This window comes from Mercenaria mercenaria, chromosome 13 (assembly GCF_021730395.1).
Source record: "Mercenaria mercenaria strain notata chromosome 13, MADL_Memer_1, whole genome shotgun sequence".
Lineage (NCBI taxonomy): Eukaryota > Metazoa > Mollusca > Bivalvia > Venerida > Veneridae > Mercenaria > Mercenaria mercenaria.
The window spans coordinates 3,587,846-3,615,049 of record NC_069373.1 but is presented as its reverse complement, the minus strand read 5'-3'; the positions used below and the strand labels follow the sequence as shown (position 1 = coordinate 3,615,049).

The window sequence follows — 27,204 nt, the reverse complement described above, 5'->3', positions numbered from 1 at the left end:
TCGGACCAGGCCTCATGAAAATCAGGTAGAAAATCTGGCATTTTGAGTGTTAAGGTCTTTTTTTTTTTTAAATTTGACCTATATAATCCAAATTTTGAATCCGACCGAGATTTCATAGAGACTAACATTCTGACAAAGTTTAAAACTGATGAGAAAGAAAATATGGCCTCTACAGAGTGTTAACTCAGATTTAACATGGTTCCATAGTGCCTACTGATACATTTCGCTGATACTTTTAGTTTAGCTAAAAAACAGGTAAAAAATTTCAGCTGTGGTTATCTGTGAAGAAATCATATATCATAACTGAACAATATAGACAGACACAAAAAGCCATAGAGATAAGCAAAAAAAAATCTATCAAAATATTTGATCTAAGAATGAGTTATTTGTAAAAATGGGCCTAAATTTGAGTGATTTGTCTAAATATCTCAGAAAAAAACATGTATCCCCAATTCCTGTATCTTCGTGCCTTCCTATATCTTTGTGCCTCTGGCATTTACATGCGCTCTAGTTCATGCGAAAGTTCCGACGTCACTAAATTGTGTTAACATAATAAGCACATGGTATTTCTTAAACAAAGAAGGCAAAATGCATAAAAAACATGTAATTTGCCTTTATTCCACTTTAATTAAATATCTATCATAGAAAATGTGTAGCTGCTTTCAAAGAAACCAAGTACAATGCAATTATTTTTAAAATATCCAAATTTTCATTTCCAAAACTTCTGACAGTTTCATTCCAAGGTCATTGCCAATTCTCCTAACCTAATTTCATCGAAGGGGAAAATTTCCATGCTTAATGACATAAGCGACCCAAATAACACAAGTGGCAAGATGATATAGGAAAATGGCAGCCATGACTTAGGTTACACACATGGTGGAAACATCTTGAGATTTCACAAAGACTGTTTAGGATATCCAAACAAAAAAGTTTGCATGATAAAGATAAAAGGCTTATCTTCAATATCATATATACAGTTTTGAATGTATTTTGCCTAATTTTGGGATTTAAAGGGGGAATACGTAGGGGGCACGAAGATACAAGAAAAGGGCATATACCCATCATTTCTATGGTTTCATTCTGTTATATATATGATATAATATACATAAACAGAAAAAAGGCTGTCTAGAAAATTTGTGAAAACATGATAAAAATGTGCAATTTTTATTACTTTTTTAGTATAACCAAAGTAATTTTCTCAGAAATAAAAATTTAAAAAAGAAAAAGAAAAGATAATATAATCAATTGTTACTAATTAAATAAATTATAAAATTATGTAATACTCTATGTACCAAATTGAAAGTTCAAGGAAATTGTATCAATTTATTGGGAGATTTTATTCCAGGTTTGCCTCAGTTTTTCAGTCTCATATCTGAATACCAGTTTCTAATTGGTAATACACTTATCCAGTCCTTACCCCTCTGTGTGACCTTGACTGTGGACCCAGTGACCCCAGTTGTGTGCTCTGTATGTCCTCTTGATGAGGTTAAAACCCCTCTGTGTGACCTTGACTGTGGACCCAGTGACCCCAGTTGTGTGCTCTGTATGTCCTCTTGATCAGGTTAACATTTGATGATAGTTTTATGAAAATCTTCCAAGTGATGCTCAAGCAAATGGTGTTTCAATGTATGAAAATCTTTCAAGTGATGCTCAAGCAAATGGTGTTTCAATGTATGAAAATCTTCCAAGTGATGCTCAAGCAAAAGGTGTTGCAATGTATGAAAATCTTCCAAGTGATGCTCAAGCAAAAGGTGTTTCAATGTATGAAAATCTTCCAAGTGATGCTCAAGCAAAAGGTGTTTCAATGTATGAAAATCTTCCAAGTGAAAGGTGTTTCAATGTATGAAAATCTTCCAAGTGATGCTCAAGCAAAAGGTGTTTCAATGTATGAAAATCTTCCAAGTGATGCTCAAGCAAATGGTGTTTCAATGTATGAAAATCTTCCAAGTGATGCTCAAGCAAATGGTGTTTCAATGTATGAAAATCTTCCAAGTGATGCTCAAGCAAATGGTGTTTCAATGTATTTTTGACCTACTGATAATTATTACAATGTTCAAAGAAGATTTCAAACCAAAAATATTTTCTTTTTCAAGTTTTATTAGAGATGTCAGTCATAGCACTGTATCTAATTCTACTTACCTCCTTCTCTTTCCACCACATAATGAAGGTTGACAATATCTAGAATGCCCTGAAGATCCTCTTCAGCGAACCCTTTCAGCCTCATATCTTCTTGTGTATCTGGATATATCACTTGATCCCTTAATGTCCCTATTGACATGTAGGGTCTGTAAATGAATACAGTACAAGTCAAGATAATTAAAAGAACAATATCCAAGCTGAATTTATTTCATTTTACCAGCATAATATTTAGCGGTTTAGGCAAAATGGAGCTAATTCATTGGGGTATAAATTCACTGATTGCGCATCTTAAATAGCAATTTTATATATTCATAGCAGTACCATTTTGTGTATTAATCAACCATAAAATAAAAATAATAATAATCCTACAATAACTATTTCCCAAATATCTACCTATAAAACTAAAGCAAGTCGGAAACATAATTACACTGACACAAAAGGAACATTAATTTTGCTCTCATTAAATCTTAATCAACAGAGATGCGTACTGGTTCCATACCAGAGTTGACAGGTCATGGAGCTGCACTGACTCTGCTTATCACACCTTAAGATACCACAAAAAAAAATTGCACATGATTTTCAATTTTGCCTCTTTAGCTTTTGCTTTGGGTACAAGTTTGCAGCTGATCTCAGCTTTGAACAATGCAAGAAAATGAATTTCAAACTGTTACAAAGTAAATGAAAGTCTAAGATTTCAGTGTGAAGTCCTTGGTTTTCAAGCTAACAATAAGAAACAAACTTATCTCCACAAAAAGACAATATATTAATGTTTTAATTTTAAACTGTTTAGCAAAACTACAACAGGCTCTTCCAGAATTTAAGGATATAAATAAAAAGCCTTACATATATTGGTGAAAATTGCATATGAAGGAAACCCGAATAACCTGTAACTGCAGGTGTGTCACAGACAGTATTTACTACAAACGATTCATTGCAGGTGTGTCACAGACAGTATTTACTACAAACGATTCATTGCAGGGGTGTCACAGACAGTATTTACTACAAACGATTCATTGCAGGGGTGTCACAGACAGTATTTACTACAAACGATTCATTGCAGGGGTGTCACAGACAGTATTTACTACAAACGATTCATTGCAGGGGTGTCACAGACAGTATTTACTACAAACGATTCATTGCAGGGGTGTCACAGACAGTATTTACTACAAACGATTCATTGCAGGGGTGTCACAGACAGTATTTACTACAAAATATTCATTGCAGGGGTGTCACAGACAGTATTTACTACAAACGATTCATTGCAGGGGTGTCACAGACAGCATTTACTACAAACAAGAGGGCCATGGTGGCCCTATATCGCTCACCTGAGTTAAGTTGCTTGCTTGAACAAATTTCTTTGCTAAAGCTTCAAAAACAAGACGGTAGGTCAGTAGGTCACATTCATAGTCACTGAAAGTCAGTTTTAAGATTGGTGTGCAAAACTGTACATGTCATCCAAATTTCAAGGCTTTATCTTAAAAAACAAGAAAGTAGGTCAGCACGTCAAGGTCACAGTTGGGAGACCCCTTATCACTTGGAGTCATCAGGTAAATATAATTCAACAGTCTAGGAAATATGATCTGATTATTTTTTAAGTATTTTTTCCTATATAACTCATATACCAAGTGACCCCTGGGGCAGGCCTCTTTTCACCCCAGGGGCATAATTCGAACAATCTTGTTAGAGATCAACTAGGCAATGATACATACAAAATATCAAAAGCAGAGGCCTTGAACTTTCAAACAAGAAGATTTTTAAAGTTTTTTCCTATATAAGTCTATGTAAAACTTGGGACCCCCAGGGCTGGGCCTCTTCGACCCCAGGGGCATAATTTGAACAATTTTGGTAGCAGACCACTAGGCAATGCAACATACCAAATATCAAAAGCATAGGCCTTGCAGTTTCAGGCAAGAAGATTTTAAAGTTTTTTCCTATATATGTCTATGTAAAACTAGGGAACCCGTGGCAGGGCCTCTTTTCACCCCAGGTGATTAATTTGAACACTCTTGATAGAGGACCACAAGGCAATGCTAAATACCAAATATCAAAAGCCTAGGTCTTGTGGTTTCAGACAAGAAGATTTTTATTTTTTTTTCCCTAAACAAGTCTATATAAACCATGTGACACCCTCATGGGTGGGGCCATATTTCATCCTGGGGGATTATTTGAAACCCCGTATATTTCCCGTATATTCTGGATATACGGGGTATGTACAGTTTGTATATTTCGAAAATACAGGGATTAAATTTCCCATATATTCTTTGTATACAACTCCGTATATTTCCCGTATATGCCGGAAATACGGGATTTAAATAATTTGTATATTTCGAAAATACGGGACGTATATGTCCCGTATATGTTTCATATACAACCCCGTATATTCTGGATATACGGGATATGTATAGTTTGTATATTTCAAAAATACAGGGATTAAATTTCCCATATATTCTACGTATACAACTCTGTATATTTCCCGTATATGCCGGAAATAAGGGATTTAAATAATTTGTATATTTCGAAAATACGGGACGTACATGTCCCATATCTGCTTGGTATACAAGGTGAGCTAACAACTGAAACGGCACTGCAATATTTTCTTTTCATACATTTACTTTATACTGCCCAAGAATAAATTCTTTTAATGAAGAAATATCAATACATTGTGCATGCTTAGTGACTGGAAAATTACAATCAATATCAGTACTTAGATTGTGTTTATAATCAAATAAACACCATTCAGCCAAACTTGCATCAGTCAAAGACAGTATGGCTGTAACAGCCTTCCCTAACTAAACATGGAAACAAAGGCCCTAGGTCGCTCACCTGAGAAACACACCATAACAGCGTAAATATGTTTAACCAAGTGATTTCATGGAGACAAATATTTGACAATTTCTTAGACTGAACCAAACAGTGCCTCTGAGTGTGTAAACAAGCATTTTCTTTTATTTGACTAGTGAACTAGTTTTTTCTATCAACATGGACCCAGCTTGTGCTTGTCCAAGATTCCATTAAAACAAACATTCTGACAAAGTTTTGGGAAGACTGGAGCAAGAAAGTGGCCTCTTGAGTGTAAACAAGCCTTTCTTTTGATTTGACCTAGTGACTTAGTTTCTGACCCCACATGACCCAGGTAGGAATCATCCGAGACTTTTAAGATAAAAAACATTCTGACCAAGTTTTATGAAGATAGAATAAAAAATGTGGCTTCTAGAGTGTAAACAAGCTTATTTTTTTATTTGACCTGGAGACCTAGTTTTTGACCCACATGACTCAGATAAATATTCATCCAATATTTCATGCAGACAAAAATTCTAACAAAGTTTCATGCACTTCAAATAAAAAATGCAGCCCCTATGGAATATACAAGGTTTTTCTTTTATTTTAACAGGTGGCCTAGTTTTTGATCCCAGAAGACTCAGATTCGATACTGGGCTAAAGATCATCAAGATAAACATTTTGACCAAGTTTCATGAAGATATGGTCATAAACGTGGCCTCTAAAATGTTATCAAGCTTTTCCATAGACTTGACCAGATGACCTACTTTTTGAACCCACATGACCAAGATTCAAACTTGACCTAGAGGTCATTAAGATAAACATTCTGACCAATTCTCATGAGTTTCAAACTTAAACTGTTGGCTCTAAAGTGGTAACAAGATTTTCCTTTGATCTGGCCTAGTGACCTAGTTTCTGACCACACAAGACCCTGTTTCAAAGATGACCTAGATAACATCAAGACAAACATTCTGACCAAGTTTCATAAAGATTGAGTCACAACTATGGCCTTGAGAGTACTTACAAGTTCTTCCTTTGATTTGACCAGGTGATCTAGTTTTTGACCCCACATGACCCAGATTCAAACTTGACCGAGAGATCATCAAGACAAACATTCTGACCAAGTTTCATGAAGACTGAGTCACAACTGTGGTCTCTAGAGTTCACAAGCTTTTCCTTTGACCTGGCCTACTGACATAGTTTTTGACCCCACATGACCCAGTTTCAATCTTGATATACAGATCATCAAGGCAAACATTCTGACCAAGTTTCATAAAGATTGGGTCACAACTGTGGCCTCTAGAGTGTTCACTAGACAAATTATGACGCATGATGACGACGCACAATGACAGGTCACAATACCTCACTTTGTGATCAAGTGAACTCAAAATCTCACCTCTGCGGAATGTAGAACATGGATGATGTTGGAGGTCGGTGGAGTTTTCCATCATACACTGGCCACAGTCCACTGAGTATTCTAAACAATGAGGATTTTCCACAACCATTTGGTCCTGTGATCAGTAAATGCATGCCAGGCTCCATCTAGGTATAATTGCAACAATAAGTCTTTTATTGCACTAACGCTTGACTACTGGAAACCATTCCACATAATAATAACTTAATATGTATAAAAGCTTTTGTAAAGCCTTTACCAAAATTTGAAAAAGGGGCATTATTTTGTAAACTGTTTTGTTTGTTTTGCATTTAACGCTGTTTTTTTTTACAATATTTCAGTTATGTAACGACGGACAGTTAACCTAACCAGTGTTCCTGGATTCTGTACCAGTATAAACCTGTTCTCCACAAGTAACGGCCAACTTCCACACATGAATCAGAAGTGGAGGACGAATGATGTTTTTCATCAAATCGTCACGGAGAACATACACCCCGCCCAGGGATCGAACTCATGACCCAAAGATCTGTAGATCTGTGCTGTCCCTACTGAGCTAAGCTGGCGGGCTTTTGTAAACTGTAAGTTTGAGTTATGGAAGTATGTACAATTTGAAAGAAGGAACCTGCTTACATGCAATGTTACTTTTAAAATGTATCTAAACACTTGATTAGTGGAATATTGTTTTAAATCATAATGCTGTGCATCTTAAATACTGCTAATATACAACAGTAAATAATTTACCTGAAGAGAAAGACTTTTAACAATGATATCACCATTGGGAGTTATAATTGGCATGTTCTCTACCAAAATATTTCTTTCTGTTTCAACAACTTCTCCTGTTTAATAAAATACACAATATTTTTGGTGTATCAAATATTTATTGAACAACATTTTCTCATCAACAGTCCTTCTTATTCTTCAAATAGTAGAGCTAAAAACTCAAAATAAATGAACTTAAATGAAAAACTAGAAGATGTAGAAAAGTGCAAAGGCAAGAAGTCGATAGGGGAAAGGCAGGAAAGTCAAAGAGACACTGACGGTTGGCTGCAATAGGGATCATCTACTTGGCATGTCCAATCATCCCACTAAGTTTCAACATTCTGGGCCTAGTGGTTCTCAAGTTATGAACTGGAAACGGTTTTCCATGTTCAGGCCCCTGTGGCCCTGATCTTTGATCAAGTGACTCCAAAATCAGTAGGTGTCATCTACTCCGCATGTCCAATCATCCTATTAAGTTTCAACATTCTGGGTCAAGTGGGTCTCAAGGTATTGATTGGAAAGATTTTTCTATGTTCAGGCCCCTGTGACTTTGACCTTGGCTAAAGTGACCCAAAAAACAATAAGGGTCATCTACTCTTTATGTCCTATCATCCTATGAAGTTTGAAGGTTCTGGGTCAAATGGTTCTCAAGTTGTTGATCGGAAACCGTTTTCCATGTTCTGGTCCCTGTGACCTTGACTTCTGATTAGGTGACCCAAAAAGCAAATTTACTCTACATGTTTAATCATCCTATGAAGTTTCAACATTCTGGGTCAAGTGGTTCTTAACTTATTGATCAGAAATGTTTTTCCATGTTCAGGCCCCTGTGACCTTGACCTTTGATCTAGTAACAACAAAAATAATAGGGGTCATCTTCTCTGTAAGTCCTATCATCCTATGAAGTTTGAAGGTTCTAGGTAAAATCTCTCAAGTTATTGACCGGAAATGGATTTCCATGTTCTGTCCGCTGTCCGTGACCCCAAAATCAATAGGCGATAGGGATCATCTACTTGGCAAGTCCAATCATCTCACTAAGTTTCAACATTCTGGGCCTAGTGGTTCTCAAGTTATGAATTGGAAACAGTTTTCCATGTTCAGGCCCCTGTGGTCTTGATCTTTGATCAAGTGACCCCAAAATCAATAGGGGTCATATACTTTGCATGTCCAATCATCCCATTAAGTTTCAACATTATGGGCCTAGAGGTTCTCAAGTTACTGACCGGAAATGGTTTTCCATGTTCAAGCCCCTGTGACACTGACCTTTAATAGAGTGATCCCAAAATCAATAGGGGTCATCTACTCTGCATGACAAATCATCCTATGAAGTTTCAACATCCTGTATGAAGTGGTTCTAAAATTATTAACTGGAAATGGTTTCCCTGTGACCTTGACCTTTGATGGAGTGACCACAAAAACAATAGGGGTCGTCCACTCCATAAACCCTGCAGGTCCCAATTAAACTTTCTCCATAAAATACAAAATCTAGTAAAGATACAAGTGACAATGTTTTGATTAAAAAGAAGGCCAAAACTGGCAACTTACCATGAGCTTTAACAGGCCCTTCTATTTTCTCCAACAGTACTCCAGTTTTCTTCTGACCATCTTTCACAACCAGTGTACGTTTGTACTTGCCTTGCTTCACATCTTCAAACACTGTAAACATGTCATAGACCCTGGATGTGTAACCTGCCAGTTCTGTTATCTGTAAACACAATATAAGCATGGCTGCCATCGCTAGTCTGCAAGTGCTAGACAATATGTAAGGAAAGAGCTATAGTTCAGATTTTCTAAGTACAAAAAGGGCCATAATTCTAACAAAATGCATATCAGAGTTATGGGTCTTGGCCTACATTGTCCCCTAATGATGATAAACAAGTGTGCAAAGATTCAAAGCTGTAGCTTTTATAGTTTTTTGAGAAAAGGTGGACCTAAACAAAAATTTGTCACTATTACACAGAATAAAAGAAACAAGGCAGTCTGAAAGACAGCTATATCCCCAGCCACTGTTATGGATGGTGAAGGGGTAACCTTGACCCTGAGCTGTGACCCTGACCTTGAACTGACATTGCTGACACATGAAATATGCATATCGTCTTGATGAGGCGATTATTTGACCAAAGTGTCATGAAAATCCTTTAAGGGGTTTAGAAGATACAGAGCTCAAACCTTTTACCTTGAGTTGTGACCTTGACCTTGAGTTGACATGGCTGACTCATGAGTTCTTGATGAGGTGATCATGAGTTCTGCACATCATCTTGATAAGGTGATCACTTGATCCAGGTATCATATGAATCCTTCAAGGGGATTAGGAGATACAGAGCGGACACAAAATGGAAGACTCAAATCTTTGACCCCGAGTTGTGACCTTGACCTTGACCCAACATGGCTGACTCATAAGTTCTGCACATCGTCTTGATGAGGTGATCATTTGCCCCAAGTTTCATGAAAATCCTTCAAGGGGTTTAGGAGATATGGAGCGGACACGAAAGTGTTACGGACAGACGGAAGGATGGACGGATGGACAGACAAAGACCATTCCTATAACCCCCCACCACTCATGGCGGGAGATTAAAAATACAAAAGCTTAATTTTGTGACAAATTCTTTATTATCGTTCTAGTGGCTTGTCTATCTAGTCTATCTGAAAGTCAATAAATATTGTCTTAAGTTAAATTCAATATGGCTGCTGTATTGTTTTGTTCAGATTTTTCAGGAGCAGATAATTTTTCTAATCTGCAGAATACATATATGAATTTATTTATTTATTGCTTCGGAGGTCAATTTTAGGACATATGAGATCAGGGCATATGCTGTTCTAGGTAGGTTGTATGAGTTTCATGATAAATAGAATAACAGACAACTGCCTTTTGATATCAATGTTATCAGGCTCGGCAGATATGGGCAGAAGGGGTTTGGTGAACCTCACCCATTATCAACCTCAACCTGATAACATTGATATCAATAGACAGTAGCCTATTATTCTCTATTTGTTTTTAAAGTTTTATGCAATGTCAGTGGTATATTTGCCTTTTATCCTAAGTCTTACAGGCTTTCACAACAGTCACTTATAACCTCCACACATGAGACAAGTAAGAACATTAATAGCTTATATTTCTATCTGTTAAGAATTGACAGAACATTCAATCTGCTTGCCAATAAGCTTGTACCTATCCTAAATCGTAACGTAACCATTTAGCTTCATTATATTTAGTTATCATATATGGTATATAACATCTCATCTGTAAGAGAAATTCTGAAAATAGAAAGTGGTTAAATTTCTATTCTTTAAAAATCCTGACGATAAAAAACAAATTATAATGTTACCTCTTTATATGATGATATAAGCCTTTCAGTTGCATCAGCAGAATTGATCAACAAGTTCCTAGCTGTAGTGAAGGCACGAGTTCTCTCACTGACGCCTCCATCTGGATCGTCATCCACTTTGCTTCCTACAAAATTAAAACATACATAAATTTCATGAAATGCCTGTCAACAGATAACCTGCATGTTAAGTACATGAGATTTGACTACATTTGTATTGGCAAATTTGTATTGAGAGAGATGTAGCTATATCAGAGGTCCACTATGACAGCTACCTTACTTACAGTAGCCAATATTTTTGTTAGAACTTTTTAACACTAAAATTATGGGGAGAATGCTTCTGTAGCTTCATTTCATGAATTCATCACCATCTTTTGTATAACAAGAGGACCATGATGGTCCTGAATCGCTCACCTGTCCCAACATGACCCGGTTTTGAACTGAGTATGACGTCATTTTTTTCTATTATTTGACATAGTGACCCAGTTTTTGACCTCATGTGACCCAGTTTTGAACCTGACCTAGATATCATCAAGATGAACATTCTGACCAACTTTCATACAGATCCCATGAAAAATATGGCCTCTAGAGTGGTCACAAGGTTTTTTCATTATTTGACCTACTGACCTAGTTATTGACGGCACGTGACCCAGTTTCAAATTTGACCTAGATATCATCAAGATGAACATTCTGACCAATTTTCATGAAGATCCATTCAAACGTATAGCCTCCAGAGAGGTCACAAGGTTTTTCTATTTTTAGACCTAATGACCTAGTTTTTGACCGCAGCTAACCAAGTTTGGAACTTGACCTAGATATCATCAAGATGAACATTCAGACCAACTTTCATACAGATCCCATGAAAAATATGGCCTCTAGAGAGGTCACAAGGTTTTTCTATTATTTGACCTACTGACCTAGTTTCTGATGGCACGTGACCCAGTTTCGAACTTGACCTAGATATCATCAAGGTGAACATTCAGACCAATTTTCATGAAGATCTTGTGAAAAATATGGCATCTAGAGAGGTCACAAGGTTTTTCTATTTTTAGACCTACTGACCTAGTTTTTAATCACAGCTGACCCAGTTTCGAATTTGACCTAGATATCATCAAGATGAACATTCAGACTAACCTTCATACAGATCCCATGAAAAATATGGCCTCTAGAGAGGTCACAAGGTTTTTTTATTATTTGACCTACTGACCTAGTTTCTGATGGCACGTGACCCAGTTTGGAACTTGACCTAGACATCATCAAGGTGAACATTCTGACTAATTTTCATGAAGATCCATTCAAAAGTATGGCCTCTAGAGAGGTCACAAGGTTTTTCTATTTTTAGACCTAATGACCTAGTTTTTAACCACAGCTGACCCAGTTTCGAACTTGACCTAGATATCATCAAGATGAACATTCAGACCAACTTTCATACAGATCCCATGAAAAATATGGCCTCTAGAGAGGTCACAAGGTTTTTCTATTATTTGACCTACTGACCTAGTTTTTGACGGCACCTGACCCAGTTTCGAACTTGACCTAGATATTATCAAAGTGAACATTCTGACCAATTTTCATGAAGATCTTGTGAAAAATATGGCCTCTAGAGAGGTCACAAGGTTTTTCTATTTTTAGACCTACTGACCTAGTTTTTGACCGCAGTTGACCCAGTTTCGAACTTGACCTAGATATCATCAAGATGAACATTCTGACCAATTTTCATAAAGATCCCATGAAAAATGTGACCTCTAGAGTGGTCACAAGCAAAAGTTTACGCACGGACGACAGACGACGAACGCTGCGTGATCACAAAAGCTCACACTGTCACTTTGTGACATGTGAGCTAAAAAAAACAGGCTAAGCAAGTGAAGGGGACGGCTTTTTGTGAACCCAAGCTTGAAATCTGGAGGCTTCCCAGAATTAAATGGGTTCAGTATTTCCCAGTCTTGGTTTAGTCAAAACTTTGCAAACTTAAACACTTAAAATACTAAATAATGAGCTCAATTATATCTTATTTCTAAAAAGGAATGTTTGCCTGTATGTGTATCTAAGTTTGCTTGTGTTCAACGTATGTGCAATTCCTCAAAAAGAACGTCAGTCATCTTGGGTTTCTTGAAGAAGTGCAATATACAAAAGATACTCTGATTCTGCAAGTTTTAACCCATTCTTTTACAAGATGTCATGCAATTTACTGTATAGTGTAAGTCTCATCTAAACGGCTGTCCATAACTTGACTGACAGTACCTCGTAGTCACTTAGGACACTAGAAAACGTTTTGAAATACTTATGTCCTCAAAGAGGGAAATGACAAAATCATTTTTAGATATATGAGTGATATTTTAACCCTTGAATACACAATGTGTAACTGTTATATCTGTTTTAAAATATCATTAAAAATATTTTCTAATAAACAATTATTTGCTCAGATGCCAAAAAGTAAAGCACAAAGCACAGTCTCTAAAATGTCAAGCATATATTTTTTCCAACAGAACTTTTGGCTAAGAGGGGAAAAACCATCAGGATCTTTGTGTGTGTGTGTGTGTTTTTACAACAATGGGGACTGGCCTGTTCTGGTTACCTGCAACTAAAACAGCTAAATATTATATAAGCAAAATAGGGAAGAATAGCCTTGATAGATGGAAACTGTATAATTTGAAATAGTCTGATATAATTGGAAAATATTTTTTGGGGAAGTGGCCTATGTACGACCCTTGCTATAAAGGACAAAAAAACCCATATTCTGCCACAAAATCAGCTGAACAAGTGCCCTGGTACCACTCAGCATCTGCAGGTCAAACCATCCATAATTATGTAAGTAATTATGTAAGTGTGAACTGTGTAATTATGTCAGTGTGAACTGTGTGAATTAATCTTGTAATTCTGATAAAAAGATATCAGTGTTTTTGACCTGTTGAATAAAACTTACATACATGATATACATGATACAGTAGCTACCATTTCATCTGATAATATACTAAATATAGATTTAATTACAATGTATATCATTTCATATAAATGTCAAATAAGCTAAATTTCAAAATCAACAACATTTAATTTCCCCATAGGCAATATAGACACAAATTTGCAAGGCTCTCCAAACTGGTCCAAGACTCGCATAATAATAAAAAAAAATTTATTAAAGAAGGAAGCCATGTCGATCATGGACTAATCTTCCCTGAAGTCCTCCATTATATCATTTAGATTTAAGTATTAACAAAACAGTGTTCCCACTGTCATTTAAAGTTGGGGTGAAAACTGTGTGTGTGTGTGTGTTCAGGTTTAATGTCTTTTTCAACATTTTTTCAGTCATATAAATGACGGGGTCTACTTGTAGCAGTGAGCACAATGCCCAACTTTATAGTGCTGCCTCACTGGAATATCATGCCGTAGACACGTGGCATGATACCCCACCCAGTCACATTATACTAACACTGGGCTGACCAGTCCTAGCACTATCCTCCTAATGCTGAGCGCCAAGCGAGGAAGCTACTAGTACCATTTTTAACGTCTTTGGTATGACGCGGCCGGGGATCAAACCCACGACCTCCCGCACTCGAAGCGGGTGTTCTACCACCAGGCTACCGAGGTGGTTGGGGCTGAAAACTGAGTTTTTCTTGTACTTTTGCACCCCCTCACTAAGAGATATGTAACAACTGTCTCCAAAACTGGGGGTGCAAAGTACCATTCTGGGGGTGAAAAATCCCCATGTGGGGGTTTCTGGGAACACTGACAAAACATAAAATGCAGATAACAAACTGTAATAATAACAATATGAAAAGGCATTAACCTTTATCCTACTGGCGGCAAGTGATTTTGCCTTTGCGGCCAGTGCAGATCAAGATCTTTTCAGTCATTAAATTTTCAGTGAACACTCCTTTAATTAGTAAGTGGAACTGACCAAATTGAATGATGGACTAGTCCACTTTAGAAATTTAGCAGGGTAAAAGTTAACACACCCAAATATTGCTCTCACTCAGAGATGAGGACAACTGGTTCACCATCAGCAACATTTATCACTTTCCAATGTTTTCCCCTTATATTAAAATTATTAAAGCAAAATGTAAAGAGAAAAGATGAGAATAAGCAAATTCAGTGATTTTTTACCCCCCACAGAACAAGTTGTTTGTGAATGAGGGGACTATGTTTTGAAAGATATATGATTTCCAGATATATACAAGTGATGTACAAAAAAACCCTGCAATGGTTTGTTGGTTTCCATGTTTTACAAAAAAGAGGAAAACTCTGCCCTTGAGAAGTAAAGATCCATCAATGAGCTACCAAACTCTGAAGTTACTGAATAGATCCTTATGAAAGATGTGCAAGCACTACCACCCAAATGATATATTTGCATTAAATTTCATGAACATCAGTGGATTACTTTGTTATGTGGGATTTTATGGATTGTAACATAATTAAAGGACAATAACTTTAAAATCAATGAAGTGATCCTGATGAAACTGTAAGTGCCCCACCGCCCTATAGTGATAGAATTATAGTCAAAATCCCAATATTAACCAAATCAATGGGAAAAACTCCGCTTTACTAGGTCACGGGGAATAACACTTCATGTAAGCAAAGGTCATGTGCTGATTAATTATTATGCAAGGTTTGGTGATCCTAGTCAAAATACATTTTGAATTATAAGCAATTTCAACTTTTTTTTACCAAATTAAGAGTAACAAGGCAGTCTGAAAGACTGCTAAATCTGTCACTGTTATGGATAGTGAAAGGGTAAACCTTTGACCTTGAGCTGTGACCTTAACGAACAGACATGGCTGACTCATGAATTATGCACATCGTCTTGATGAGGTGATCATTTGACCCAAGTTTCATGAAAATCCTTCAAGGGGTTTAGGAGATACAGAGCTTAAACCTTTGACCTTGAGTTGTGACTTTGACCTTGAGTTGACATGGCTGACTCAAGAGTTTTTGATGAGGTCACTGGTGATCATTTGACCAAAGTTCGATGAAAATCCTTCAAGGGGTTTAGCAGATACAGAGTGGACACAAAATGGAAGGCTCAAATCTTTGACCCTAAGTTGTGACCTTGACCTTGAGCCGTCATGGCTGACTCAAAAGTTCTGCATATTGTCTTGATGAGGTGATCATTTGACCCAAGTTTTATAAAATTCCTTCAAATGGTTTAGGAGATATAGAGCGGACACAAAACCTTTGACCTTGAGTTGTGACCTTGACCTTGAGCCTGCATATGAGTTCTGCACATCGTCTTGGGTAGGTTATCATTTGACCCAGGTTTCATATGAATCCTTCAAGGGGATTAGGAGATACAAAGCAGACACAAAATGGAAGGCTCAAACCTTTGACCCAGAGTTGTGACTTTGACCTTGAGCCAACATGGCTGACTCATGAGTTCTGCACATCATCTTGATGAGGTGATCATTTGACCCAAGTTTTATAAAATTCTTTCAAGGGGTTTAGGAGATATAAAGCGGACACAAAATGGAAGGCTTAAACCTTTGACCTTGAGCCGATAAGGCTGACTCACGAGTTATGCACATCGTCTTGATGAGATGATCATTTGACCCAAGTTTCATGAAAATCCTTCAAGGGGTATAGGAGATATGGAGTGGACGGAAGGACGGACGGAGACCATTCCTATAACCCCCCACCACTTGTGGCGGGGGATTAAAAATTGTTTTTACTAGGCAAAGGGGGATAATACAATATGTGAGCAAAGGTGATGTGCTTATTAATTATTATTTGAGGTCTGGTGATTCTATCACAAATACTTGTTCAATTATAAGCATTCATTTTTTTTTTCCAAACAAATCAAGGGGAAAAACTCTACTTTTACTAAGTCAAGGAGGATAGTTCTATATGGGAGCAAAGACCATGCTCTAATAATTATGTGAGGTTTGACAGTTCAAGCATGTTAAAATTGATACTTATGTGAGGTTTAGTGATTCTAGCTTCAGTGATTTTTTAGGCCGTTTAGCGGTTGAAATTCGGCCCCATTCCCCTGTCCAAAAAGTATGTTATTTTCCCCTATTCCTGAAAAAACAAGAGCTGTAAGAGGACTGCAACGCTTGACTATTGAACAGCCTTGTCAACTGAATGAATACGAGTCAAAAAGGGGGCATAATTAAGTAAAAAAGCAAAACAGGGTTATAGAACCTGCATAGTGCTTATCAGCTCATGACAATGGACACGTGTGTGAAGTTTCAATGCATTCCCATTAGTGGGTACTGAGATACCAGCTCACATATAATAATTTAACCAAAAACTCCTAAGTTGAAAAATGGGCATAATTTTGTAAAATGCGAAGTAGAGTTACTGACCCTTTGCACTGCTTGTCATATTATGACAGTGAATAAGTGTGTCAAGTTTCAATCCTTTCCCGTTAGTGGATACTGAGATACCAGCTTACATAAAAAAATTAACAAAAAACTGTTAAGTCAAAAAAGGGGCATAATTTTGAAAAAAAAAAAATGAATAGAGTTATGGGACATGCTTTGTGCATGTCAGATCATGACAGTGAACAAGTGTGTGAAGTTTCAATCCATTCCCATCAGTGAGTACTGAGATACCAGCTTACATACAAAACCTTAACCAAAAATGTCTAAGTCGAAAAAAGGGGCATAATTTTATAAAAAAGCCAAAAAGAGTTATGGAACCTGTGCAATGTAAGTCAGTTTATCATGTAGTAAATAAGTGTGTGAAGTTTCAATCCATTCCCACAAGTGGTTACTGCTTACATACAAAACCTTAACCAAAAATTTTTAAGTCAAACAAGAGCTGTCCGTAAGACAGCCAAGCTCGACTATTCGAAATATTGTCCCAGAAGCAGGAAAATATTACCCAAAAAGGTTAAATATCAAGAGTTTTAAGTTCAAAAGGGGACATAATTTGACCAAAATGAAGATCAGAGTTATGGGACTTTCTGCTATCAACTAGTTTTATAACCCCAAAGGCACATGTGAAGTTTTTTGTTTGTTTGTTTGTTTGTTTTGGGTTTAACGCCGTTTTTCAACAGTATTTCAGTCATGTAACGGCGGGCAGTTAACCTAACCAGTGTTCCTGGATTCTGTACCAGTACAAACCTGTTCTCCGCAAGTAACTGCCAACTTCCCCACATGAATCAGAGGTGGAGGACTAATGATTTCAGACACAATGTCGTTTATCAAATAGTCACGGAGAACATACGCCCCGCCCGAGGATCGAACTCACGACCCCGCGATCCGTAGACCGACGCTCTACCTACTGAGCTAAGCGGGCGGGCTATGTGAAGTTTCAATTCAATATCTGCATTAGTTTTGGAGATAGTAACTTGCATGTAAAACTTTAACCAGAATTTTCTAAGTCCAACAGGGGGCATAATTTGCCCAAAATACACGTCAGAGTTACGGGACTTGACCCAGTGAGGTTGGTAATTGATCTAGAAAAAGAAACAAGAGCTGTCAGTGGACAGCGTGCTCGACTATTCTCAGTGCTTGATAGTATAATAAATTGGTACGCAAACTTCAACATTACAATAAGCATATTCTAAGTCGAAAAGAGGCCATAATTCAGTCAAAATGCTTGACAGAGTTGCCTCCTCCTTTTTACAGACTGGGGTCATGATGGTAAACAAGTATGCAAAATATGAAAGCAATATCTCAATGAACTTTGAAAATATTTGGAGTGGTACGCAAACTTTAACATTTATTCTAAGTCAAAAAGGGGCCATAATTCAGTCAAAATGCTTGATAGAGTTGCCTCCTCCTTTTTTACAGACAAGGGTCATGATGGTAAACAAGTATGCAAAATATGAAAGCAATATCTCAATGGACTTTGAAAATATTTGGGGTGGTACGCAAACTTTAACATTTATTCTAAGTCGAAAAGGGGCCATAATTCAGTCAAAATGCTTGAAAGAGTTGCCTCCTCCTTTTCACAGACTGGGGTCATGATGGTAAACAAGGATGCAAAATATGAAAGCAATATCTCAATGGACTTTGAAAAGATTTGGGGTGGTACGCAAACTTTAACATTTATTCTAAGCTTTCATATTTTGCATACTTGTTTACCATCATGACCCCGGTCTGTAAAAAGGAGGAGGCAACTCTATCAAGCATTTTGACTGAATTATGGCCCCTTTTTGAAATGGACTTTGAAAATATTTGGAGTGGTACGCAAACTTTTACATTTATTCTGAGTCGAAAAGGGGCCATAATTCAGTCAAAATGCTTGACAGAGTTGCCTCCTCCTTTTCACAGACTGGGGTCATGATGGTAAACAAGGATGCAAAATATGAAAGCAATATCTGAATGGACTTTGAAAATATTTGGGGTGGTACGCAAACTTTAACGTTTATTCTAAGTCAAAAAGGGGCCATAAGTCAGTCAAAATGCTTGATAGAGTTGCCTCCTCCTTTTTACAGACTGTGGTCATGATGGTAAACAAGCATGCAAAATATGAAAGCAATATCTCAATGGACTTTGAAAATATTTGGGGTGGTACGCAAACTTTAACATTTGTGTGACGCTCACGGCTACGCCGGGGCAAGTAGGATAGCTCCCCTATTCTTCGAATAGTCGAGCTAAAAATAAGTTTCAAATCTATCTGCCTTTTAGTAATAGCTGTATGTACTTGCACACAAAACTTTAACCAGGATTTTCTAATTCCAAAAGGGGGCATAATTTGGCCAAAATGAAGGTCAGAGTTATGGGACTTGCTGCTATCAACTAGTTTTATAACCTTGAACTTGTGAAGTTTCAATTCAATATTTGCATTAGTTTTGGATATAGTAACTTGCATGTAAAACTTTAACCAGAATTTTCTAAGCCCAAAAGGGGGCATTATTTGCTCAAAATACATGTCAGAGTTATGGGACTTGACCCAGTGAGGTTGATAATTGATCTAGAAAAAGAAAAAATAAGGTTCAAATCTATATGCCTTTTAGTATTAGCTGTATGTACTTGCACACAAAACTTTAACCAGGATTTTCTAATTCCAAAAGGGGGCATAATTTGGCCAAAATGAAGGTAAGAGTTATGGGACTTGCTGCTATCAACTAGTTTTATAACCCTGAAGACACATGTGATGTTTCAATTCAAAATCTGCATTAGTTTTGGAGATAGTAACTTGCATGTAAAACTTTAACCAGAATTTTTTGAGTCCACAAGGGGGCATAATTTGCTCAAAATACATGTCAGAGTTATGGGACTTGATCCAGTGAGGTTGGTAATTGACCTAGAAAAAGAAAAGATAAATTTCAAATCTATATGCCTTTAAATGATAGCTGTATGTACTTGCATGCAAAAACTTAACCAAGGTGTGACGCTGACGCCAGGGTGAGTAGAATAGCTAGACTATTCTTTGAATAGTCGAGCTAAAAAAGGGCGTAATTTTGTAAAAAAGTAAAATAGAGTTATGGAACCTGTGCAATGTAAGTCAGTTTATCACGTGAATAAGTGTGTGAAGTTTCAATCCATTCCAACAAGTGTTACCGAGATAGCAGCTTACATACAAAACCTTAACCAAATCGGGACGCAGACGCCGACGCACAGGCAAGTCCAATAGCTCTGCTATTCTATGAATAGTTGAGCTAAAAAATCCCCTTCATATCCCAACCAACGAAACCCTTTCTAGATGTACATGAGAATGTAAACTGTACTATTTAACAAGAGCTGTCCGTAAGGCAGCAAATGCTCGACTATTCGAAATATTGTCCCAGGAGCAGGAAAATATTACCCTAAATGTTGAAATATCTATAGAGTTTCAATCCAGTATCTGCATTAGTTTTAGAGATAGTAACTTGCATGCAAAACTTTAACCAGAAGTTTTAAGTTCAAAAGGGGACATAATTTGACTAAAATGCATGTCAGAGTTATGGTTGCTGCAATCAACTAGTTTTATAACCCCAAAGGCACATGTGAAGTTTCAATTTAATATCTGCATTTGTTTTGCAGATAGTAACTTGCATGCAAAACTTTAACCAGAATTTTCTAAGTCCAAAAGGGGGCATAATTTGCCCAAAATTCATGTCAGAGTTACGAAACTTGACCTACTGAGGTTGGTAATTGATCTAGAAAATGAAAAAATATGTTTCAAATCTATATGCTTATAAGTAATAGCTGTATTTATTTTACGCTAACTAATGAAATACTGTATTCAATCAGTTAAATATTTTTATATCTCATCACTCACACTGTGAAAATATGAAATCTATATTTTCACACTGTGAGAAATATAGTTCTGCCCCCTCATTACATTGTGTATGAATTTTAAATTATTTGCTTAAAACAGGATGAAAACTGTAGTCGCACTTTGTTCTTTATAGTATATTTCTCGATTCAAATTATTTTACTTAAAGAGAATTTCATAACGTTATGCAGCAAAAAATACAAGAGCTGTCACAGGAGACAGCACGCTCGACTATTTCGATGCTGGATAGTGAAACTGGGCACATCTGAGGAAACTAGAGTTGTCACTGGAGTGTTTAATGACTCCAATTGTGGATGAAGATACTGCACATTAGCCTGAGTCTATGTCAAAAATATCAACTTAAAGTAATAAGAGAGGTAAAGATAAAATGTATCAAAACACTATATAAGTATATCCTAAGCAAAAAGGGGCATAATTCATTAAATATTGGTGCCAGAGTTACGCACCTTGTGTCATATGTTGTGGGTGATGATGTTGAACAGCTATTTTAAGTTTGAATCAAATCCATTCAGTAATAACAGAGACAGAGTGAAAGTGCATCAAAACTTTAACCTGAAATTCTAAGTAAAAAGGGTAATAATTAATGAAAAATTGGTGCCAGAGTTATGCACCTTGCGTCATATGGTGTTGGTGATGATGTTGAACAACTATTTTAAGTTTAAATTAAATCCATTCAGTAACAACAGAGGTAGAATGAAAGTGCATCAAAACTTTAACCTAAAATTCTAAGTAAAAAGGATAAATAATTCATGAAAAATTGGTGCCAGAGTTATGGCCCTTATGTCATATGATAAGGGTAATGATGTTGAACAATTGTTTAAGTTTGAATCAGATCCATTCAGTAATAACAGAGATAGAGTGAAAGTGCACCAAAACTTTAACCTGAAATTCTAAGTAAAAGGGGGGAATAATTCATGAAAAAATGGTGCCAGAGTTATGCACCTTGTGTCATATGATGTGGGTGATGATGTTGAACAACTATTTTAAGTTTGAACCAAATCCATTCAGTAATAACAGAGAGTGAAAGTGCATCAAAACTTAAACCTGAAAATCTATGTGATAAGGGGGATAATTCATGAAATATTGGTGCCAGAGTTATGGCCCTTATGTCAAGATGATGTGGATGATGATGAGGAATAAGTATTTCAAGTTTGAATCAAATCCATCAAGTAATTACAGAGATAAGTTGAAAAAGAGAAAGTGCACCAAAACTTTAACCAAGGTGGGGACACGGAAAGACGCCGACGCCGATGCTTGGGCGAGTAGGATAGCTCTTCTTATACTTCGTATAGTCGAGCTAAAAATGAAACGGAACTTTATGATGTATGCGTCTTTATAACGTCACAGCACGTCTGACGTCATGTCTGTTTACGCGCGTCTGTTTCCCGCGCTGAGATTAAAAATAGTTGCAAAATGCACATTTAAACGTAACTGAGCATAAAATAAAAAGAAAATTTGTTTGTTTTTCGTGAATATGGAATATATCTCACCTCGAAGTGAGAAAATTTTCACATTTTCACTCGCGCTACGCACTCGTTAAAATATTTGAAATTTTCTCACTTTTCAGTGAGATATATTCCATATTCACTCAAAACAAACAAATATCCTCTATGTACTTGCACACAAAACTTTTAACCAGGATTTTCTAAGTCCAAAAGGGGGCATAATTTGGCCAAATGCAGGTCAGAGTTATGGGACTTGATGCTATCAAGTAGTTTTATAACCCCAAAGACACATGTGAAGTTTCAATTCAATATCTGAATTAGGTTTGGAGATAGTACCTTGCATGTAAAACTTTAACCAGAATTAACCAGAAGTCCAAAAGGGGGCATAATTTGCTCAAAATACATGTCAGAGTTATGGGACTTGACCCAGTGAGGTTGGTAATTGACCTAGAAAAAGAAAAATTAAGTTTCCAAGCTATATGCCTTTAAATGATAGCTGTATGTACTTGCATGCAAAAACCAGTCCCAGTGTGGGTGGGCTATTGCATATACGACCAACTCGCGTTAATTTAACCCCGCTAGATCCACGGGTCCCGAACTTTGGACCCCAATGACAGCGTTATAAAGGGGTCCAGTGTACTTAGTTATTGTTTTAAAAATATTGATCTTGTGATGAAAGCATGCTGCTCCAAGTCATCTTGAACCTGTTGAATTAATCTTTATAACAACTTTTTGTCTTTTGGGACCTGGAAATTGATTATCCACAATTAATTAACATTAAATGCATTATTATTGGCTCCTAACTGAAACATAACTCAGTATTCTTAAAGGGGTTATTCTTTAACAGAAATCCTGCCTGATGCCTAGCTACAACCATTACTTAAAGTCTTCATGTTGTTGTAAGTGTTGTAAACCTACCATCTGATCTCACACCTCCTGTGCTAATAATAGGTATAGCTACCATGATGAGACCACTTGCACTCCAAACATATTTCATAAGAAACTGCTCCAACATGATATACCAGAGTCGTTGACAGAAAATAGCTTCCATTTGCCGCTTCAGTCGTAGATAACTTTTTTGCAGCAGATTCAGCTCCACCTGTAACGAGAGTAAGTTATAGCAATGTTATAATAGAAAGAATGGAAAGTACAAAGTTCGAGGCCAACTCTTTAGTAATGAGCTGGCACCTCTGGACTGGAATATTATATTGGCATTAATTATCAACATGAATACATCATACTTTTCAGCCCCACATGCTAAGCTCAGTAGGTAGAGCGTTGGTCTACGGATCGCGGGGTCATGAGTTTGATCCTTGGGCAGGGCGTATGTTCTCTGTGATGATTTGATAAACGACACTGTGTCCGAAATCATCTGTCCTCCATCTCTGATTCATGTGGGGAAGTTGGCAGTTACTTGCGGAAAACAGGTTTGTACTGGTACAGAATCCAGGAACACCAGTTAGGTTAACTGCCCGCCATTACATGACTGTAATACTGTTGAAAATGGCATTAAACCCAACAAAAACAAAATATTTTTCAGAGAGTTAAATTTTTTTCATTGAAGTCCAGAAGAAAACAAGAGCTGCTTTTGAGAAAAGCGCATGTCTCCCACAACTGCCTAATCATCTAGATTGGCATTTCTTCCCCACTATGTATCTGAGCCAACCATGCACCAAAACCTGTATCACTGGCATCAGTAGTTTTGGTAATTCAAGGGCCATAATTATGAAGTGCCAGGACAGATTTGGCTAGTTATCGAACTTTGCCAAAGACTTATTGGCAAACACATTTTGCCCAAGTTTGGTGAATATCTGATGAGAAATGTTCGACTTAGAGCGCAGACAAGATTTGTGACAGACAGATAAGATAGACACACGGACACACAGACAGGAGAATATTAATATGTCTCCCACCACAGTGGTGTGGGAGATATAATAAGGTTGACACACTATACTGTAAACATATCATGATATGTAGACACATCAGGTGTGTCTATTAAGTGACAGTCTGACCACACAAGGGACTACCAAATTTATTCCAATAAATGCATGTATTAATTTCAGGGCTTCCACTGGGATTTTAAAAGTTGGAGCCACCAGTTTAGCCACTTTCAAAATTTTAGAGCCACTTTGGAGCCAATCTGTTTTTTTGAAGCCTTGGTCTGTTTTCTATGCATAAAGAAGGGATATGTGTATAAAATAAACAACATAATATGTGTTATACTTACTGTGTAAATGTAATATCTTTTGTGTTTATATTTTCTTATAACAAATAAATAAATAACAATTTTAAGTCTTTTTATCAATGATGATACAAAATTAAATTAGCATGCTTATTAAAAACACAATCTCCTATTCATCATATAAATCAACTTTCAACTATCAACAGACTCTTTTAAACAGAAAGATGTGCATTTATTGGGATTTTACGAGAGCTCTTAAAAGGGCAGGGTACTTAAAAATGGGAAAGGGTGCATTTTGTGCGTTGCACACCTTTGTCTACATCAAACAGAAGGTATATTTCCAAGGTTTTTTGGTTATAAATGTCTCTTTTGTAAGTTACTGCATTGTTTACTACATGGTGTGCAATACAATCTTTATGCAGAACCTAACATTTTATGATATTTCTAATAAAGAAAACTTGCAAGACAAAAATAATGACTGCAATCATAAATCAGACAGTAGGTATTTATTAATCATAAGCATGTTATATAAGCACACAGGAATAATGTTCTGTTTCTTTGTTTTTCATTTGAATTCATAGCAAGTTTCTTCTAGTGCAAATCTGAATACATTTTCAATAAAATTAATCATTAAAATTTTTTCCTTATATAATTTTAATTTCATGTAAATTTAACATTATTTTGCTGAAAGAAATATAAAAATCAAAGATATTATGATACTAAGTAATTAAATATCGAGTATCAACTGCAACCGAGATCAAACTGTGAACAACAAAACTGACACAAGGTGTCATGCTAAAATTACAAAATATGGCGGAAATTGAAAGAAAAGTTTGAAATTATTTAAAAATGTCGGATAATTATAGCAATTACCGTAAATATTATCTGATTTAGTTAATCTCGTACAAAGAACCAAAAAAATCGTCGGGAAAACAGCCATTCAAAACAAATGGGTCACCGCTCATTGATCAATAAAATTGGTTTGGTCATCGATAATTGGATCAATTAAAATAAACATCAGCGGATACTTCAAACATTTCCATTGAAAACGTGCTTTCTTTAATAATTGATCACATCCGTCTCCCCCGCTCCAGTTAACTCGCACACACATGTCACAACATTATGTAATATACACCTGTCGAAACATGCGTCAGCTGATTACTTGCTATCGGTATTATCTACCCGGGAGAATATCCGAGAGGCGCGAAACGGTAACCACGCTTCCGGATCAAATACACAATAACAACGTGGGTAAAAAATGAAAATATATGTGGAGCCATAATGTTTTGCCACTCGGGATTTTTTGGAGCCACTTTAGTCAAAGTTTGAGCCAGTGGCTCCAAATGCGATAGGCTGCGGACGCCCTAAATTTCTATAAAATAGGTAGGATGAAAGGGTTAATGGTACCTTGTGTCCACCATAGAATGCAATTTCTTCAGCATTTGTGATAATTCTTGACTGCATGTATCTAAGATAGCCTCTCCTATTTGCTTCTTCAGCAACCAGCTTTCCAAACTTAGGCGAAACCGCTCTTAAAATCTCTGCTGTTACAAATAAAACAGTTGTGGCAACAATTGTTGGGACTGATGAACTTGCACCTCGGCTTGATGCTAGTCTGTATAAAGTGAAAGACATGAGGGCAACATCCAGTAACGGTTTTGTAATATGTGAATATAAATGAGCCAAAGACGATGTGAATAGTGTTATATCTTCTGTAAGACACTGGTCAACATTTTGCAACCTACTATCTAAGTTACTGACCCTATAGTAAGTTTGATCATCAAAATATGCTTTATAAGCATGGTCTACTAATCGTGTCCTGAATACAAGGGCTAACTGACTTTCTAAGAAGCGTATTACACTATTAATAAATGTTGCTGGAATTGCAATTCCAATCCACTGTGCAAGAAGAATCAGGAATGCTTTAACATCACGTCTTACAATTGTCTTCACAATACGACCATCTAATTTAGCAACATATATTGAAAGGAATGTACGTACAACTAGTGTACATGTATGTAAAGATAAGACACCCAGTTCTTTGCTCCATACTTTGGGTACGATTATTTTAAGAATATATTTCAACTGCTTGTAGAAACGTTTATCTACACTTGGAGTGTCTTTCTTCGGAGATGACTTAGCATTTGTTCTCTTGGCATAACTCTTCAGTACCCTCGGATACAACCTCCTTGCCGAGTAAGTTGTGAATATGCAGACAGCAACACCAAAAACAATCTTCTCTCTTACATATTTGTTGGAGACTGCTGCCTTTAGTAGTTTTACGAGAGCTTTCCACACCTTGGTCATGTTTATGCCTTAGTAATACAAAAATTACATCTTAACTGTCAAATACACCCTCACTTGTCCTCCATTTTTATTTCACGTGGGAACTTTGACCCTTGCACCGGCTCAACAAATAACTATACCCTACCATTTACAACTTACTCTAAAATCCGGTAGCCGTTCATTATATTTGATATAACAGTAAAAGATTTCATTGCTAAACAGACATGTATACATCAGCTGATTTAAACACGTATGAAATTATTTGCACAAATGATACAAGTTAAGCATAATTGTTGATAGCTCAAATTCTATGCTGTGGCAAATACAGTACCGTACTTACCTCATATATATCCTGGTGGGTAGTAATATACATAAACGAAGTCAAAAGACAATTACATGGAAATGTATCACTGAAATTGATTATTCTTTTCTGGAAATATGAATTTCAGCGACTCGCAAGACAATATCAAAATGTGGTTCTGTGGGATAGACGCACTTCTGCCAGTTCCACCCTAACACTGTATTATATTTGATACGATATTAGGTGCTACCTAAAAGACAGAGTGAGAACTGCTGTTCAAACTACAGGTCAAACATTAGACTAATTACTTCCCTTGTCTTACTTTATTTACGGCTGAAATAGGAGTCTATTAAAACATTTTGTATTTTATGGTATAAGGCATACAGACACTAAATAGAAAAATGGTGCGAAAAAAAATGGTATCGCATAATGGCGGA

At 36.6% G+C, this 27,204-nt stretch overlaps 1 protein-coding gene across 1 annotated transcript in view; it reads right to left on the bottom strand.

Moving 5' to 3' along the window:
* Positions 1-26,561, bottom strand: part of LOC123530128 (ATP-binding cassette sub-family D member 1-like) — a 40,954-nt gene extending 14,393 nt beyond the window's left edge. Inside the window, exons 1-7 of the mRNA XM_045310842.2 lie at positions 25,588-26,561; positions 22,917-23,097; positions 10,393-10,517; positions 8,612-8,771; positions 7,052-7,146; positions 6,314-6,459; positions 2,140-2,285 (exon numbers count right to left, since the gene is read on the bottom strand). Of these exons, the coding sequence (XP_045166777.2) occupies positions 2,140-2,285; positions 6,314-6,459; positions 7,052-7,146; positions 8,612-8,771; positions 10,393-10,517; positions 22,917-23,097; positions 25,588-26,487 (1,753 nt within the window). The 5' untranslated portion in view covers positions 26,488-26,561. The remainder of the gene's footprint in view (positions 1-2,139; positions 2,286-6,313; positions 6,460-7,051; positions 7,147-8,611; positions 8,772-10,392; positions 10,518-22,916; positions 23,098-25,587) is intronic.
* Positions 26,562-27,204: the final 643 nt, after the last annotated feature.